The 16,270-nt window shown below is 43.8% G+C and overlaps 1 protein-coding gene and 1 long non-coding RNA gene across 4 annotated transcripts in view; one reads left to right on the plus strand and one right to left on the minus strand.

Moving 5' to 3' along the window:
- Positions 1 to 2,446, minus strand: part of EEA1 (early endosome antigen 1) — a 165,201-nt gene extending 162,755 nt beyond the window's left edge. The window contains exon 1 of one of the 3 annotated variants that reach the window (XM_021922756.2): positions 2,145 to 2,446. In XM_021922756.2, coding sequence (XP_021778448.1) covers positions 2,145 to 2,168 — 24 coding nt within the window. In that variant the 5' untranslated portion in view covers positions 2,169 to 2,446. The remainder of the gene's footprint in view (positions 1 to 2,144) is intronic. The other 2 variants (XM_021922755.2, XM_021922754.2) reach the window with 2 other exon arrangements.
- A 130-nt stretch (positions 2,447 to 2,576) lies between these two features.
- On the plus strand, positions 2,577 to 3,654 carry LOC103875966. Its single transcript, XR_634996.4, has 2 exons — positions 2,577 to 2,828; positions 3,236 to 3,654. It is a non-coding gene; the product is annotated as an uncharacterized LOC103875966 (long non-coding RNA).
- Positions 3,655 to 16,270: the final 12,616 nt, after the last annotated feature.

Raw genomic sequence — 16,270 nt, forward strand, 5'->3', positions numbered from 1 at the left:
TCTATTACATACCACTGTCATTTTAAAAGTTCACCTCCCAAACAGCCTGTGAGTTCCAAAGGGAGGACCCACAGCTTAATCAACTATTTCCCAGCCCTTAGCATGAAGACTGGCATTTACTGAAACTCAATATAAATACACCGAATAAAAGAAAGTTAAGTACTTAAATGTGAAAAACACTTCAAACTTTCCTATTAAAGAGTTAATGCATTTAACACATTGATTCTCAACCAGAGGCAATTTTGCTCCTAGGAGACATCTGGTAAAATCTGGAGGTATTTTTGGTTGTCACAACAAGGGCGAAGGGAATATAGGGGAATGCTACTGGCATCTAGTGGGGGTAGATGCCAAGGATGCTGCTAACATCCTACAAGGCACAGGGCAGCCTCCCACGACAAAGAATTATCCAGTCACAAATGCCAATAGCGCCAACGTTAAGAAACTCAGTTGTCAACTGACTTACTCGGATGTGATGATTCAATATCACACCTCTGGCAACAACCACAATCAATTTCACTTTTGTAGTTTCAACGGAAGCTTTTTAACAGTTGATAGGTATGCACCAACATTAAAAATGATCTTCATATAATCTCCATGTTTAACTTCAAACCAAGATTACTAGAAAGCATCCCTTATTTCTGAAAACCAATCTATAACTACAGAAGCCATTCTTAAACCAGTAAACACTTTTATTTGTAAACTTCAAAGCAAACCACGGGCAAACTAACTTTCACTATGACAGAAACACAATCTGAAACATGAGGTAAACAGTTCCTCCAGGTCTGATAAAAGAAAAATCTCCTAAAGCCTCAAAGTAAATAATGCACAGATGTCTTTACTGCTGAACTAAGGAAGTGATGGGAAAAGTAAAGGACACGCCCTTGCTACTGCCAAAATCATCGCTGATCGGGATTTCAAAACTGACAAAACACTGCAAAATACAATTAAATGTCAATACAGGTTGTCAGATAAAGAAGTTAACTATTTCTCCCTCTAATAACTGACCAAGTTTCACATGACTTCATTCTTTTAGGAGAAAGCTAGGCAGAAGCAAGAGCACTCCCTTCCTATCTACTGGATGACTCAACTCTCTTCCGCACATTCCTCGGCTGAATCCTACAAATTAACTAATTTCTTTTGTCCTTTGAACTAGTTATGCTACTCCCTCGGTAAAGAACTAATAGGCCTGGCACCTACTTTTCAATCATTTACATTTTGTTACACCCTATCAGCTTCAAAAAGAAAAGAAAAAAGCTATAGCCCCCCCCCCCAAAAAAATTTAACAGTTGATAGGTACAACAACTCTTATAAGAAAAGAGATGTGAATTATGTTATTCTAGTAACTGATTCCCAAATGATACACTTACAGTTTTCTAATGCTCTAATCTTTCTATCCTCAAGGTTTTCCAGATTTCAGAGACAGCACTGGCAGAAACTAAGTGTATACCACTTGATCAAGCTTACTGCGGATTTATTCTCGGATAGCTAAAATAAGGTAGTGGGGCTTGGACAGAAAACGTCTTTTTAATTAAAAAAAAGTTTCCAACAGTGAGTAACATCTTCCTTCTCGGCTGACTTTGCCAGTGTCAGTCTCACGACTGGGCCCAAGGTAGGCCGGGGCTCACCACACCACCCTCCAATGTGGCCCAAAGGAGAAAGCGGGGCCGTGTGTGGCAGGTGCGCGTAGTGTCAAATTGGGGGACACGGGGAGTGCGGCGGGTGGGGAAGGGCGAAGCAAGCCGCCCGCAATCTCCCAGGGGGCGTTCTCCAGCCCGGCAGGCGGCCAGTCGGCCCGTCCCACGGGCAACCAACTCTCCATTTTCATTCCCACTCCGGGATCCCGGGAGGAACGCGCCGGCACCACACCCTCCAGGTCGCAGCCTGCTCGCACAGACCGAGCCTCGCGCCGGAGCGGGCGCCAGGCCTCGACGCGCGGGGCCATCAGGGCTCCGCCTGCCGCCCCGCCGCGCCGGCCCCACCCGCCCTCCCCGCCCCCGGGCCAGGCGACCGAGGCCTAAGAGCCTGCCGGGCTGTGGGGCCTAGAGAAGGAAAGAGCCCGCGCTGAGGAGGGGCGCCCGCGCCGCGGCCCGAAGCTCCGGCAGTCCCGCTCACGTGCTGCCGGAAAGACGGTTTCACTCTCTTACCCTCTGTAAAATCCTCCTTAACATGGTTTAACCACCACCCGGCGCCGCCTCGGTGACTCTCCAAACCCTGCGCGGGGCCACTGACTACTCGGGGTGCGCGGGCGGGAGGGACTGGGCCGGGAGGGGACCTGGAAGGAGGTCGGGGCGAGGCGGTGGCGGCGGCCGCTCGGGCGGCCCCGACTTCCCCACAGGCGGCGAGAGGGAGCACGCGAGAGAGAGCGAGCAAACGACTAGACAGCCTGCGAGCGCCTCCTGCCCGCCCGCCGGGCGGCCCCCGTAACTGACAGCTGGGCGGGCCCGCCCGCGGCCGCCGGGGGGCGGGGCGGCGGCGGGCCCGCCCCTCGCCTGTCCATCCGCGGGAGGCGGGGCTGAAGGGGGCCGGTCCGGGCCAGCGACCAATCGGAAGCGGTGGCAGCGTGGGCGGCTGCGTGACGGACAGGCGGCAGGACGCTGTCGCCGCAGCTTCTTCCGGCTAGCTGGGGGACGCCGAGGCTGCGGAGCGCACGCATGGGCTCCGTCAGAGGGCCGCGCCCGCGCGACGACCGCGTGCCAGCTAGTGGGAGGCGGGCGAGGACCCCCGGGGGTGTCCCTCCCTGACCCAGGCGGGAGGAGGGGACTCCTCAGGCTGTTTTGTAAAATGTGTCGATGTCACCCTTCCGGCTATTGCTCCTGACTGTGGACAAGGTATTGAGCCTGAGCTATATCCTCGTTTCTGCTGGAAACGCTGACTCTGCCTCTAAGCCTCTGGGTTGAAGCCCACTAGAGAATCTCAGACGTGCTTAACCGGTCTGTTGGGCTCCCCTGCCCTTTTCCAGCCCCTGGTTTCCTTTCCCTGCTCCCTTCCTGCTTCTAATTTCAGCCAAAGAGAAAGCAAAGATTTAAAAAAGAAGGGTAGGAAGAAGCTGGAATTTGAATTGTCAAGAGAAGTTTGAGGTTGTCTTTTCTAGATCAAAACAGTTTTTAACAGGCTGATGTTCACATGTTGTGCTTTCCTTTTCCTAAAGCCCGTGCTTGACCTCCTAAGGAATTTTAAGTCCTATTCTGATAATAGATATATGAAGTAAATTGTCATTAATGCCTCTGTTTTATAGATTAAGAAAAAAAAGAGGTCACAGATAAATATCGTTCCAAAACGGCGTGGACTTGGAACTGACCTCCAGGCGCGATGTCATTATTTAACTCGAGAAATCACAGCTTCTGCATCCTACTATTCTGCCAATATTCACAAGCCAAGAGGCTCAACTTAACACCCTGGTAGAAAAAGAGAAGCCTTTAATATTGCTTGAACAGGGAAGGAGAGGGAATAATGGAACTAACCTTGCTGGAAGGGGGAAAAAAAAAAAACAACTGAACACTGAATGAAGCCTATGAAGCAATGAATGGAGTGCTTTTTGGAAAGTACTTCCAGATCTTTTGAAAAGCAGCACAAAATCAAATATTATTTGCAAACGAGTTAATGAATAGGAAAATGTTTTGTAAAGTATAATGCATTATATAATGTAATACGATATTGCTATTCCAGATATATTTGGTTTTTTATTATGTGTGTGTGTCTCTTGATGGTGCAGCAGAACAGTCATGCCTACAGCTAATTTAGTAGTAATCACCAGTGATAATGCCCTTACGAAGCACATACTTTTCCATCTTTCTAAACATGAGGTGCTTTATTTTCAGACAATATGGGAAACATTCTCAGCAACATGGGGTGATAAAAGTGACTTTTTTCCTCTTTTTTGTTTTTCAAAAATTAGTTTAGGGTCAGGCACACTGACTTTATGCCTGTAATCCCAGCACTTCGGGAGACGCAAGCAGACAGATCGCTTGAGCCCAGAAGTTCCAGACCAGCCTGGACAACATGGCAATAACTCGTCTAAAAAAATATTAGCTGGGTATGGTGGTGTGAGCCTGTGGTCCCAGCTACTCAGGAAGCTGAGGTGGGAGGATCACCTGAGCCCAGGGAGGTTGAGGCTGCAGTGAGCTATGTTCTCACCACTGTACTCCATCCTGGGTGACAAAGTGAGACCCTGTCTTTAAAAAAAAAAAAAGTTTAAAACTGCTTATTAATGTTACATACTAAGACTTTCTTTACTGGAGTTCTCCTGTAGAATCCTTTGAATAATATAATAGGCTCTCGTCTACAGCTGAGCTACATGGATTATTTGAAAATCCGTGTACTCCCCTGCACAATTCATGATAACTCCATCACTGGGATAATACACTGGAGAACTTAATTACTCCAAAAGAAAATAAGCAGTGGGTGAGACAATCATGTAAGAATACCCTTCACTAATCTAGCAGCTTCCTACACATAGCATTTCTGCTTACCGTGTCTGACCACTAATTCCTATCTGTTCAGCTCTTGTGCATTAATATTCCCCCACCATCTATTTACTTTGATCCCCAGCAAGACCTCAAATCCATTGGCCCCTCTTACTTTCTTACTATCAGTCATTTCCCTAGCCTACTCATTTCTATCAAAACCCCTCCTGAAACCCGTGGTACAACTCTACAATCTTCCCTTTGCAAATATGCTTAACTTCTTCACGTTTCTTTTTTCTTTTTTTTTTTTTTTTTTTTTTTTGAGATGTAGTCTTGCTCTGTTGCCTAGGCTGGAGTGCAGTGGTGCAATCTCACTACAATCTCTGCCTCCTGGATTCAAGCGATTCTCCTCCCTCAGCCTCCTGAGTAGCTGGGACTACAGGCACCCACCACCATGCCCAGCTAATTTTTTGTACTTTTAGTAGAGACGGGGTTTCACCGTGTTCACCAGGGTTGGTCTCGAACTCCTGAGCTCAGGTAATCCACCCACCTCTGCCTACCAAAATGCTAGGATTACAGATTTAAGCCACCACACCCGGCCACTTCTTCACCTTTCTCTTCCTCCATTGCTTTTGTCTAGCAGAGGCCAAACCCTGGTTAAGTTCAATTAACCACCTACTCTCTGCTGCACAGAATCAATAGGAATAGAAGGCTGGGCACAGTGGCTCACTCCTGTAATCCCAGCACTTTGGGAGGTGAGGGGGGTGGATCACCTGAGATCAGGAGTTCAAGACCAGCCTGGTGAACATGGTGAAATCCTGTCTCTACAGAAAATACAAAAATTAGCCAGGCATGGTGCTGCATGTCTGTAGTCCCAGCTACTGGGGAGGCTAAGGCATGAGAATCGCTTGAAGGCAGGAGGTGGAGGTGGCAGTAAGCTGAGATCACACCATTGCACTCCAGCCTGGGTGATAGAGCGAGACTTCATCTAATATATACATATATATATATACGCACACACACATATATATATAGGAATAGGAAAGTGTCTAAATATCACTAGAGGTACACATATATAACTTGGGTTGTTGGGCTCATTCTGCGTTAATAACCACAGATCTCAGGTATATGTCTCCCCAACAAGAATATCAAATTTCTGAGCACAAGGATCTTATACCTGTTTCACTGCTGTGACCCCAAAACTAAAACATTGCCCAATTCATGATTAGCACTAAATAAATATTTGTTGAACGAATGAAGGAAGGATTGAAGGAATCCTTCAAAGGAAAGGTATGTAATTACTCCTTTAACAGTTGCCCAGCAGCATCCCTGTTACACTTTATTTCTGTCTTCTTTCTCAAGATCTTCAAGATGGCCTACACATCTATAGTTGCTGCACTTTTTCACTCTATATTTTCTTCTCGACCCTTTCCAATCGAGCCTCTGTAGCCTGTGTCCCACTGACTCCAATAAGGCTGTTCTTATGATCACTAACGACCTGCATGTTTCCTATTCCAGTGACTACTTTATTGTTTTGACTTTGACTGTTTCCTATATAGAAAACAGTTAACCACTCTCTCCTTGAGTTACTTTATTCTCTTGGCTTCCTTGACACTATACTTTCTGGTTTTTCTCCTCAATGCCCATTGCCTCTCTGTCTGATGGCTTCTCTACTGCATATCTTAATGTTGGAGTGCCCCTACTCTGTTCTGGGGCCCTTGCTTTTATCTGTCATACTCAGCCTGGAAGTAATCTCAACTAGTCCCCTGGCTTTAAATTTCATCTATCAGGCTGGGCGGGGTGGCTCACACCTGTAATCCCAGCACTTTGGGAGGCCAAGGTGGGTGGATCATGAGGTCAGGAGTTCCAAACCAGCCTGGCCAACATGGTGAAACCCCATCTGTACTCAAAATACAAAAATGAGCCCAGCATGGTGGTATGTGCCTGTAATCCCAGCTACTCGGGAGGCTGAGGCAGGAGAATGGCTTGACCCTGGGAGGCGGAGGTTGTGGTGAACCGAGATGGTGCCACTGCATGCCAGCCTGGGCAATAGAGTGAGATTCCATCTCAAAAAAAGAAATCTATCTATCTATCTGTCTATCTATCTATCTATCTATATATATATATATCTACTTCATATTTCTTCTTGGATATCTAGTGAGCATCTCAAACTTAACATGGCCCAAACAAAACTGTTTCATTTTTATCCTGAAAACTTCTTCACCAGTTTTCCTGTCTCAGTATGTATCACTACCAGATTGTTGGTTCAAACCAAAAATCTCTTTATCTCACCATTTCTCTTCCTTCCAGCAAATCCATCAGGATGTCCTGACAGATCCACCTCCAAAATATATCCCAAATCTGCCACTTCTCGCCACTTTCACCCTAGTTTATAGCCCCTTCATCTCCTGTTGAGACTACTAGAATAGTCTCCTAGTTGGTCTCCCGGCTTTTACTTTGCCTTCTGTGTAATCCATTCATTACACAGAAGCCAGGCACAACTTTTAAAAATGCAAATCAAAAATGTCACTGCCCTCCTAGATTGTAGCTTCCTGTTATCATCACAATGAAATCCAAATACCTCATCCTGGCTTACATGCCCTGCTGATCTGGGCCTGCCTGCTTCTCTGCTTTCCACTTAGAACATCTTCCCCTTGGCCCACTATGCCCCAGCTGCTCTGGACTTTTCTCAGTTGCACAAAACCTATTCCTGCCTGTACATCAACCAGTTCCTATTTAGGGAATGCTTTCTCCTGAAATCTTGTAGTTAATTTTGTGTCATTCAGATAATTCTCTTAAAGTCACTTCCTTAGAGAGGTCTTCAAGGACCACCTCATCCAAAGTGCTTTGAATCTCTAGTCACCCATTCTAATTCTCTACATGGTAGAGAAACTACCATTTCTGACTTACCTTGTTTGTCTGCGTATGTCTTCCCAACAAGAATGTCAATTTTCTGAGCACAAGGATCTTGTCCCCACTTCAGTGCTGTGACTTCAAAACCAAAACATTTCTCAATTTGTGGTAAACACTAAATAAATATTTGTTGAATTAATGAAGGATTGAAGGGGTGAAAGGTATATAATTACTCCTATAACAGTTAACTTCCAAAGTTCCTCAAGCTAACATCTTCCTATTTACGAAGAAGTGATCCAAATGCAACAATCTTGAAAGCAATCCAACAATCTTTTGATCCCATCTGACAATCTTTTTTCTTTTTACATAATGTGTGTGCACGTTTCTTGACTCTTCAAAATTTCCCAGTATTTATGGGAAACAACCTATTTCTTACTTTCCATAAATTAGAACATTGGGCTGGGCTTGGTGGCTCATGCCTGTAATCCCAGCACTTGGGAGGCCGAGGCGGGCAGATCACCTGAGGTGATCAGGAGTTCAAGATCAGCCTGGCCAACATGGTGAAACCCTGTCTTTACAAAAATACAAAAATTAGCTGAGCATGATGGCGGGCGCCTGTAATCCCAGCTACTCAGGAGGCTGAGGCAGGAGAATCCCTTGAACTCGGGAGTTGAAGGTTGCAGTGAGCCAAGATCAGGCCATTGCACTCTAGCCTGGGTGACAGAGCAAGACTCTGTCTCAAAAAACAAAACAAAGCAAGCAAACAAAAGAACTTTTTTAAGGCACCTTTCTTGTCAATTTCCTGTGTGATAACCAAATAATTCACTTCCAACTAGAAGCAAGTCCATGAAAAAATGACAATATTGCTTGAACCTGGGAGAAAGAGGTTACAGTGAGCCAAGATAGCGCCACTGTACTCCAGCCTGGGCAACAGAGCAAGACACCATCTCTCACACACACACACACACAAAAATCACAACAAAAATAAGCAAAGTGTAAATGATGGCTCTGTATAAGCAAGGCCAAAATAGTTTATGGATTCTTTAGAATTCAGACATGACCACTAACCAAACTAAAATAGCTTTTTCTTTCTTTTTTCTTTTTTTTGGGGGTTTAAATTAACTGAATGGTTCACAAATTATGTTAACATCATTGAACTAACTAGTTGACGCCTAGCATTGATCTATGCTTCTTTCAGCCTTTGAGGGCAGGGTAGAGAGGGCAGTAAAGATGAGGAGCTCAGAGTTGGGAGATACATGAATTCTCTAGTACTTCCTGCTGGTTTTCTCCAGGCCCTAACTGACTTGCATAACCTCAAGAAAAGTCTCTGGTCTCCATTGAATTTATTTGAAGGCAGGATTAGGGAAAATTCAAAATAATAGTGAAGACTAAGTTCTGATTTTTTTTTTATCTTGCCCAAATTCCTACCTAAGGGGCCTAGGGAGTCATGTCCTACAAACCATAAATTCTCATCAGATGGGTTTTATTTGATCCTATATATAGTGACTTACTTTTCTTGTTTGTTGTTGTTTTTCTTTGTTTGTTTGTTTGTTTTTTGGAGTCTCACTCTGTCGCCCAGGCTGGAGTGCAGTGGCACGATCTCGGCTCACTGCAAGCTCTGCCTCCTGGGTTCACGCTGTTCTCCTGCCTCAGCCTCCCGAGTAGCTGGGACTACAGGCGCCTGCCACCACGCCCGGCTAATTTTGTTTTGTGTTTTTAGTAGAGACGGGGTTTCACCATGTTAGCCAGGATGGTCTCGATCTCCTGACCTCGTGATCCACCCACTTCAGCCTCCCAAAGTGCTGCGATTACAGGCGTGAGCCACTGAGCCTGGCCTATAGTGACTTACTTTTCAATCTTACTCTGGCATAATATTATGACACAAGGAAAAAGTATTTAACCCCAGAATATATTTCCTTGCCATACCTTGAAATTGTCCTGCAAAGTCTCTTGTGGAAAAAATCCACATCCTATAGAGAATCCTCTTTCCCCTTTGGTTTCCTTCCTTCCTTTCCAGATCCAGAAGATAATCAACTAAGAGTCAGGTGCGCTTTTAGGTCCAATAAGAAACATTTTACAACCTGCTCTCTCTCTCTCTCTCTCTCTCTCTCTTTCTTTTTTTTTTTTTTTTCTGAGATGGAGTTTCATTCTTTCACCCAGGCTGGAGTGAAGTGGCGCCATCTCAGCTCACTGCAACCTCTGCCCCCCAGGTTCAAGCAATTCTCCTGCCTCAGCCTCCTGAGTAGCTGGGATTACAGGTGTGTGTCACTACACCTGGCTGATTTTTGTATTTTCAGTAGAGACAAGGTTTCACCATGTTGGCCAGGTTAGTCCCAAACTCTTGACCTCAGGTGATCCACCTGCCTTGGCCTCCCAAAGTGCTAGGATTACAGGTATAAGCCACCACACCAGACCACAACCAGCTGTCTCTCAGAAGTCTGGAGTGAGAGAATCTTCTGCACAATAAAACTTGGTCTCCACAATCCTTTATCTCAACCTGAACATTGCTTTCCATTAATCCCAGGTCTTCACATAAACTCAACCAGTTGTCAATCAGAAAATGTTTAAATTTACTGATAGCCTGGAATACGCCGCTTTAAGTTGTCCTGCCTTTTTAAACCAAACCCACGTATTTCTTAAATGTATTTGATTGATGTCTCATGCCTTCCTAAAGTATATAAAACCACACTGTACCCCAACCACCTTGGGCACATGTTCTCAGGACTTCCTGAGGGCTGTGTCATGAGCCATGGTCAGTCATATTTGGCTCACAATAAATGTCTTAAAATATTTTACACAGTTTGACTCTTCAAGTTGGCAATAATTACATTTTAAGATATATTATAAATAATGCTGTTCCAGCCTAGGCAACACAGCAAGACCCTGTCTCTACAAAAATTTAAAAGTTAGCCAGGCATGGTGGCACACACCTGTAGTCCTAGCTACTTGGGAAGCTGGAGCAGGAGAATAGCTTGCATACAGGAGTTTGAGGCTATAGTGAGCTATGACAGCACCAGTGCATGCTAGCCTGAGTGACAGAGTGAGACATTGTCTCTAAATAAATAATATTTTTTAAATAAATGAAAATAAAAATGATGTTCTTGGCTGGGCATGGTGGCTCACGCCTGTAATCCCAGCACTTTGGGAGGCCAAGGTGGGTGGATCACTTGAGGTCAGGAGTTCAAGACCAGCCTGGTCAACATAGAAACCCCATCTCTACTAAAAATATAAAAGTTAGCTGGGCATGGTGGTGCACAGTTGTAATCCCAGCTACTCAGGAGACTGAGGCACAAGAATCACTTGAACCTGGGAGGTGGACGTTGCAGTGAGCTGAGATCACACCACTGTACTCTAGCCTGGGTGACAGAGTGAGACTCTGTCTCAAAAAAAAAAATAAATAAATAAATAAATTTTAAATGATGTTTTTAATATATGTGATAAGCAATAGCCAAGTCTATCGCATTTAAACTTCAAGTTGGTAGAGTACAACATAGACAGTGTAAAGATGGCACAACAAAAATTCCCGTCTATGATAACAGGGTGACTCTCGAATGCCAGTGTCTCCTAAGCAAGACCTGCCTGTGGACCCCAAGCTGAGCACCCAACAAAATGTAATACAACATATAAAGTACTACAAAAGATGGTGTGGACAAATTTTAGAAACAGAACTAATATCTGAAGCTATTTCTGAAATATGTTTGTGGGATTGTGGAAGCTAAAGCAACTCCATCTTGGATACTAATCCACCATGTTGACATCTGATTAATCACTGTTCCAGGAAGGCCTCTAAGATTTCTACTTTTTCCACTGTTACAGTGAATCCTGCCCTTAGGTCAAAACAACCTTGACCATAAATCCTACCTTAGCCAGACTCACACAGCATTCTTGCCTTCTCCTTGGAAGTCAACTTCAATTGTTCTACACATTCTTTCCCTATGGTAAAGATATATATATATAAGCTCTGGGTCTGAGGGGTAATGGAATGGGGGTCCACCATCTCCCTTGTGGACATCTGAGACTGTGCCTTCCTTTTGTAAATCCCTGTTAAATGTTTCTTTCTGAGAATTGGTTATATCAGCCTCTTTCTTCAGCCTCTCAGCTTCCTCAGATGTTAGGGTAGGTTTGCATAGACCTACTCACGACAGAACAGTGGTCAGGTGAAGTTATTTAGAGTGTAGTATAGAGATGTCATTCCACCATTAGTCAGAGCTTAGATTTCTTTAAATTTGTGGAGTTTAGTGTTTTTGAAAGTGTGTTCCTTGAAGCCCTAGAGTCCTCAGAAGCCACCTCAGTGGATGGAGAAAATCAAGCAATTGAGGCCCTGTGTTATTCACCCTTGAGTTAGCTGATATAGCTTTACTTTTATCTGTATCTGTTTTACATAATAGGGTGCTGAAGAAGAATTCTTTCTTTCTCTCTCTCTCTCTCTTTTTTTTTTTTTTTTTTTTCTTTTTGGATATAGATAGGATCTCACACTGTCGCCCAGGCTGGAATGCAGTGCTGCGATCTCAGCTCATTGCAGCCTCAACCTCCTGGCCTCAAATGATTCTCCCACCTTGGCCTCCCACAGTCCTGGGATTAAAGATGTGAGCCACTGTGCCCAGCCTGACATTATTTTCTTTACACTGTACACTTCAGTCATGCTGAACTATTACACATTTCTGGGCTCATCATAGTCTCTCCCTTACTTCTAAACCATTATATATGCTATTTCATATGCCTGGAATGTTCCCTACACTCATCCTACTGTTACCTGTCTAATTCCTACTCATCTGCAAGTCTCACCTTGCCTCCCAAACTAAACTACACAGCCTATGTATACCTACATTTTCGTACTCAACCCTGTAACTACAGGGAAGAAGAGACCTTGGGTCACACACGCAAAACACTCTGGGCCACATGACAAATTTGACAAAAATGTAAGGTACATCTTCCAGCTACCTTCTCTCGTTCTGAATACATACCCCCCAAACTTTCAATTATACTTGTCTTCCCAGGTAATTTTGTCTCTAAAGAGTAAATGCACAACTCACATAAAAAATTTGTTGCCCATTGTAAATTAATACCATTTCAGCCTCTGTATGTTTGAATAATATGAGTCTGCTAAGAGAAGAATTTACTTTCAACATGCTGACAAAAATTCAAGTTTTGAACCTGCTGAGCAAAGATTCAGAGCCTGTGCCACAGTGAATTTACCAATGTAAATGAGCTTCCTGAGGTCTCTTGACAGCTAGCCAGCTGGCCTCCCTACATGATATAATTAGGATGATGGGTTGCATACAATTTAGACCTACAGCACTTCTATCTCCCCTTAGAATTTGATAGAAACTCAATGGTAGAAGATTCCAGAGGCTAATTCTAACGGTACCATTGATTAAACTCATAGATTACTTAGAATGGTCTGAACTTTTAAAGTAATGCAGTAAGGACTCAAATAAATGGTTTTTGTGAAATACTAATTTGAAAATGTCTTGCTCGCATATAGATGGCAGCATAAGTAAAGAATAGAGATGGTAAAGCACTCCAAAGTATTATTACTAGGTACATTATTATTTTGTAAAAATATATTCTAGTGAAAGAAGTACATAAACACACTCCCTCTCTCCTCTTATTTGTATCTATTTCTACCTAGAAAAGTCTTTTTGTGTTGTTAAGAGAGAAAAACTTGATAACTCAGCACAATCATCCTTTTTTTATGTCATTGCTTCTAAGTGATATCAAATGAAATTTAATATTAAAATTTGGTAGATAACGTAAAAAACACAACACACTTTTGTTTTGTTTTGTTTTTTTGAGATGAAGTCTCCCCCTGTAGCCCAGGTTGGAGTGCAATGGCTCAATCTTGGCTCACTGCAACCTCTGCCTCGTGGGTTCAAGCAATACTCCTGCCTCAGCCTCCAGAGTAGCTGGGATTACAGGCGTGTACCACCACTCCCAGCTAATTTTTTTGTACTTTTGGTACAGACAGGGTTTCACCATGTTGGCCAGGAAGGTCTCAAACTCCTGACCTCCTGATCTGCCCATCTCGGCCTCCCAAAGTGCTGGGATCGCAGGCGTAAGCCACCGCACCCAGCTCAATATGCCTTTTTTAAAGTTTTTCAGGACTATGCTTGTTATGAGTTAGTTGGCTAAAAATGTGATCCAAAAATATATTTTATTGACATATTTTGGTTAATATACAAAATAGGCATTTAGGTGATGAAAAAAGCAACAAACAAATTAACCTGAAAAGAAAATTAAAGAACCACTTGGAAAAATACAATACCCCTCCTCTTCCTTTTCCCTAATGCCTCTTTCCTCAGGTTGTAGAGCATTGTGTGGCCTTCAAGAAAAAATATCCGTTTGCTCAATTCAATTAAAATCCAGATTGTACTGTTGTTCTGTTGACCTAAACTGAGGCAAATGTAATGTAAGTAGAGAGTTTATCTGGGCCAGCTTTAAAGACTGCAACCTAGAACATAGACTCAAAGTTCCCTGAATATATACTCCAACTAGCAGCGATTACAAGTAGCTGGAATTTTGTTTTATTTTATTTTATTTACGAGAAAGGGTCTTTCTCTGTCATCCAGGCTGAGTGCAGTGGCACAATCAAGGCTCACTGCAGCCTGTGCCTCGTGGGCTCAAGCAATCCTCTTGACTGTTTTTTTTTTTTTTTTTTTTTTTAGAGAGAGAGAGAGGGTCTCACTGTATTGCTCAGGCTGGTTTTGAACTCCTGGGCTCAAGCAATCTTCCCACCTCTGCCTCCCAAAGTACTGGGATTACAGGTGTAAACCACCACACCCAGCCACAAGTAGGTTTTTAAGGGACAAGAAGAGGTGGTCTTATGCTGTTTACTGATACGGTTTGGCTCTGTGTCCCCACCCAAATCTCATGTTGAATTGTAATCCCTACGTGTCATGGACGGGGCCTGGTGGGGGGTGACTGGATCATGGGGGTTGGATTTCCTCCTTACTGTTCTCATAATAGTGAGTGAGTTCTCCTAAGATCTGGTGGTTTCACTCTCTCTCTCTGTCTTCCTGATCTGCTACAGTAAGACGTTCTTGGCTTTTCCTTTGCCTTCCACCATGATTGTAAGTTTCCTGAGGCCTTCCCAGCCGTGCGGAACTGTGAGTCAATCTAACCTCTTTTTTAAATAAATTACCCAGTCTCAGGTAGTTCTTTTTTTTTTTTTTTTTTTTTTTGAGACAGTCTCGCTTCATCACCCAGGCTGGAGTGCGGTGGTGCAATCTTGGCTCAATGCAACCTCCGCCTCCAGGGTTCGAGTGATTCTCCTGCCTCAGCCTCCCCAGCAGCTGGGATTACAGGTGTCCGCCACCACGCTGGACTAATTTTTGCATTTTTAGTAGAAACGGGGTTTCACGATGTTGGCCAGGCTCATCTCGAACTCCTGACCTCAAGTGATTCACCCGCCTCGGCCTCCCAAAGTGCTGGGATTACAGGCATAAGCCACCATGCCGGACCTCAGGTAGTTCTTTATAGCAGTGTGATAATGGGCTAATATATGTGCCAATAACTTACATTTAAATATATAATTTATTGATTGGCTGTAAGACATTCTTTGTATCACAAATTTCAGGAACATGAAGATAATGGGCAGGTCAGCTAGTCAGAAACAAAATGCCTTTTTTTTTCTTCAAAATAGTTGTATTTAAATAGAGACAGGTTTCCTCTATACTGCCGAAGTTGATCTCAAACTCCTAGGTTCAAGTGATTCTCTTGTCTTTCCAAAATGCCAAGATTACAGGATGAACCACCATGCCAGCCAGAATGCCTTTAAACAATTGTCCCTGACTGGGCACAGTGGCTCACACCTGTAATCCCAACACCCAGGGAGGCCAAGGTAGGAGTTAAAGACCAGCCAGGGCAACAAAATCCATGATCATGCCACTGAACTCCAGCCTGAGCAACAGAGTGAGACCCTGTCTGAAAAAAAAAAACAAAAAACAAAAAAAAAAAAACCTGATAAAGGGCATGTTGGCTCATGCCTATAATCCCAGAACTTTGGGAGGCCAAAAAAGGAAGATAGCTTGAGCACAGCCTGGGTAACATGGTGAGACCACATCTTCACACTCACACAAAAATTAGCCAGACATGGTGGCATGCACCTGTAGTCCCAGCTACTCTTGAAGCTAAGTGGGGCAGATCACTTGAGCCAGGGAGGTGGAGGCTGCAGTGAGCTGGGATCATGCCATTGTACTCCAGCCTGGGAAACAGAGCAGGACCCTGTATCAAAACAAAAACCCAAACAAAAAACAATTACCCCTGGGCATGGATGCAAGATGGTGGGGGGTTGTAAGATGTAACTAAAGTCATGTGCTCATGTCTCTCTGGGCCTGGCACCTTTTGCAGACCTCACAGGGCTCAGATTGCTCTGAGCTATATTTCTTTCCTCAATTCGTTCAAGATACTGTGCTATATATGTTGTTACTGCATAAGATGATGGGAAGAAATTTAAAACTAATAAATAATTCAGTTTTTTATGAGAAGTGACAAAAATCTTTAAATCCTTTCATATACTGAAGAAAAAGTCTGAAATAGTATATATTGTAATTTTAACAAGAAAAATTAGGAGTATTGAAACCGCCTTTGCAAAAATAAACACTGAGAAAATTATGAAAGAGGTCTGACCTAACTGACTCCAGCTTGCTTACACTCTCCAAGCTGCCCTTCTTCATTCCTGGGTGCAGGCCAAACTAACTTTGGGAGGAATTTAATTTATAGTCTAACTTTGAAACAAAGATGATAACAGTAGTTTCCCGAAACAAACCCCCTTCTTGCCAGGGGGACCAGACCGTCTTTGTAAGACTAACCTATTAACCACAAGATTGGAAATGATGGCTTAGGAGCCATGCAGCCAGAAGCCACAAGATTTCAATCCTCCCTAGTTGTTCCTACCGATAACATTACTATTGTAAAACCTAAGATTGGTGCTCAAGATATTTTTTAGACCCTGCGTTATGGTGCATCAGCTGGCACCTCCTGATCAATCAGCACTCTTTACTCCCTGGCCCTCT

The sequence above is a fragment of the Papio anubis genome, chromosome 9 (genome assembly GCF_008728515.1).
Source record: "Papio anubis isolate 15944 chromosome 9, Panubis1.0, whole genome shotgun sequence".
Classification (NCBI taxonomy): domain Eukaryota; kingdom Metazoa; phylum Chordata; class Mammalia; order Primates; family Cercopithecidae; genus Papio; species Papio anubis.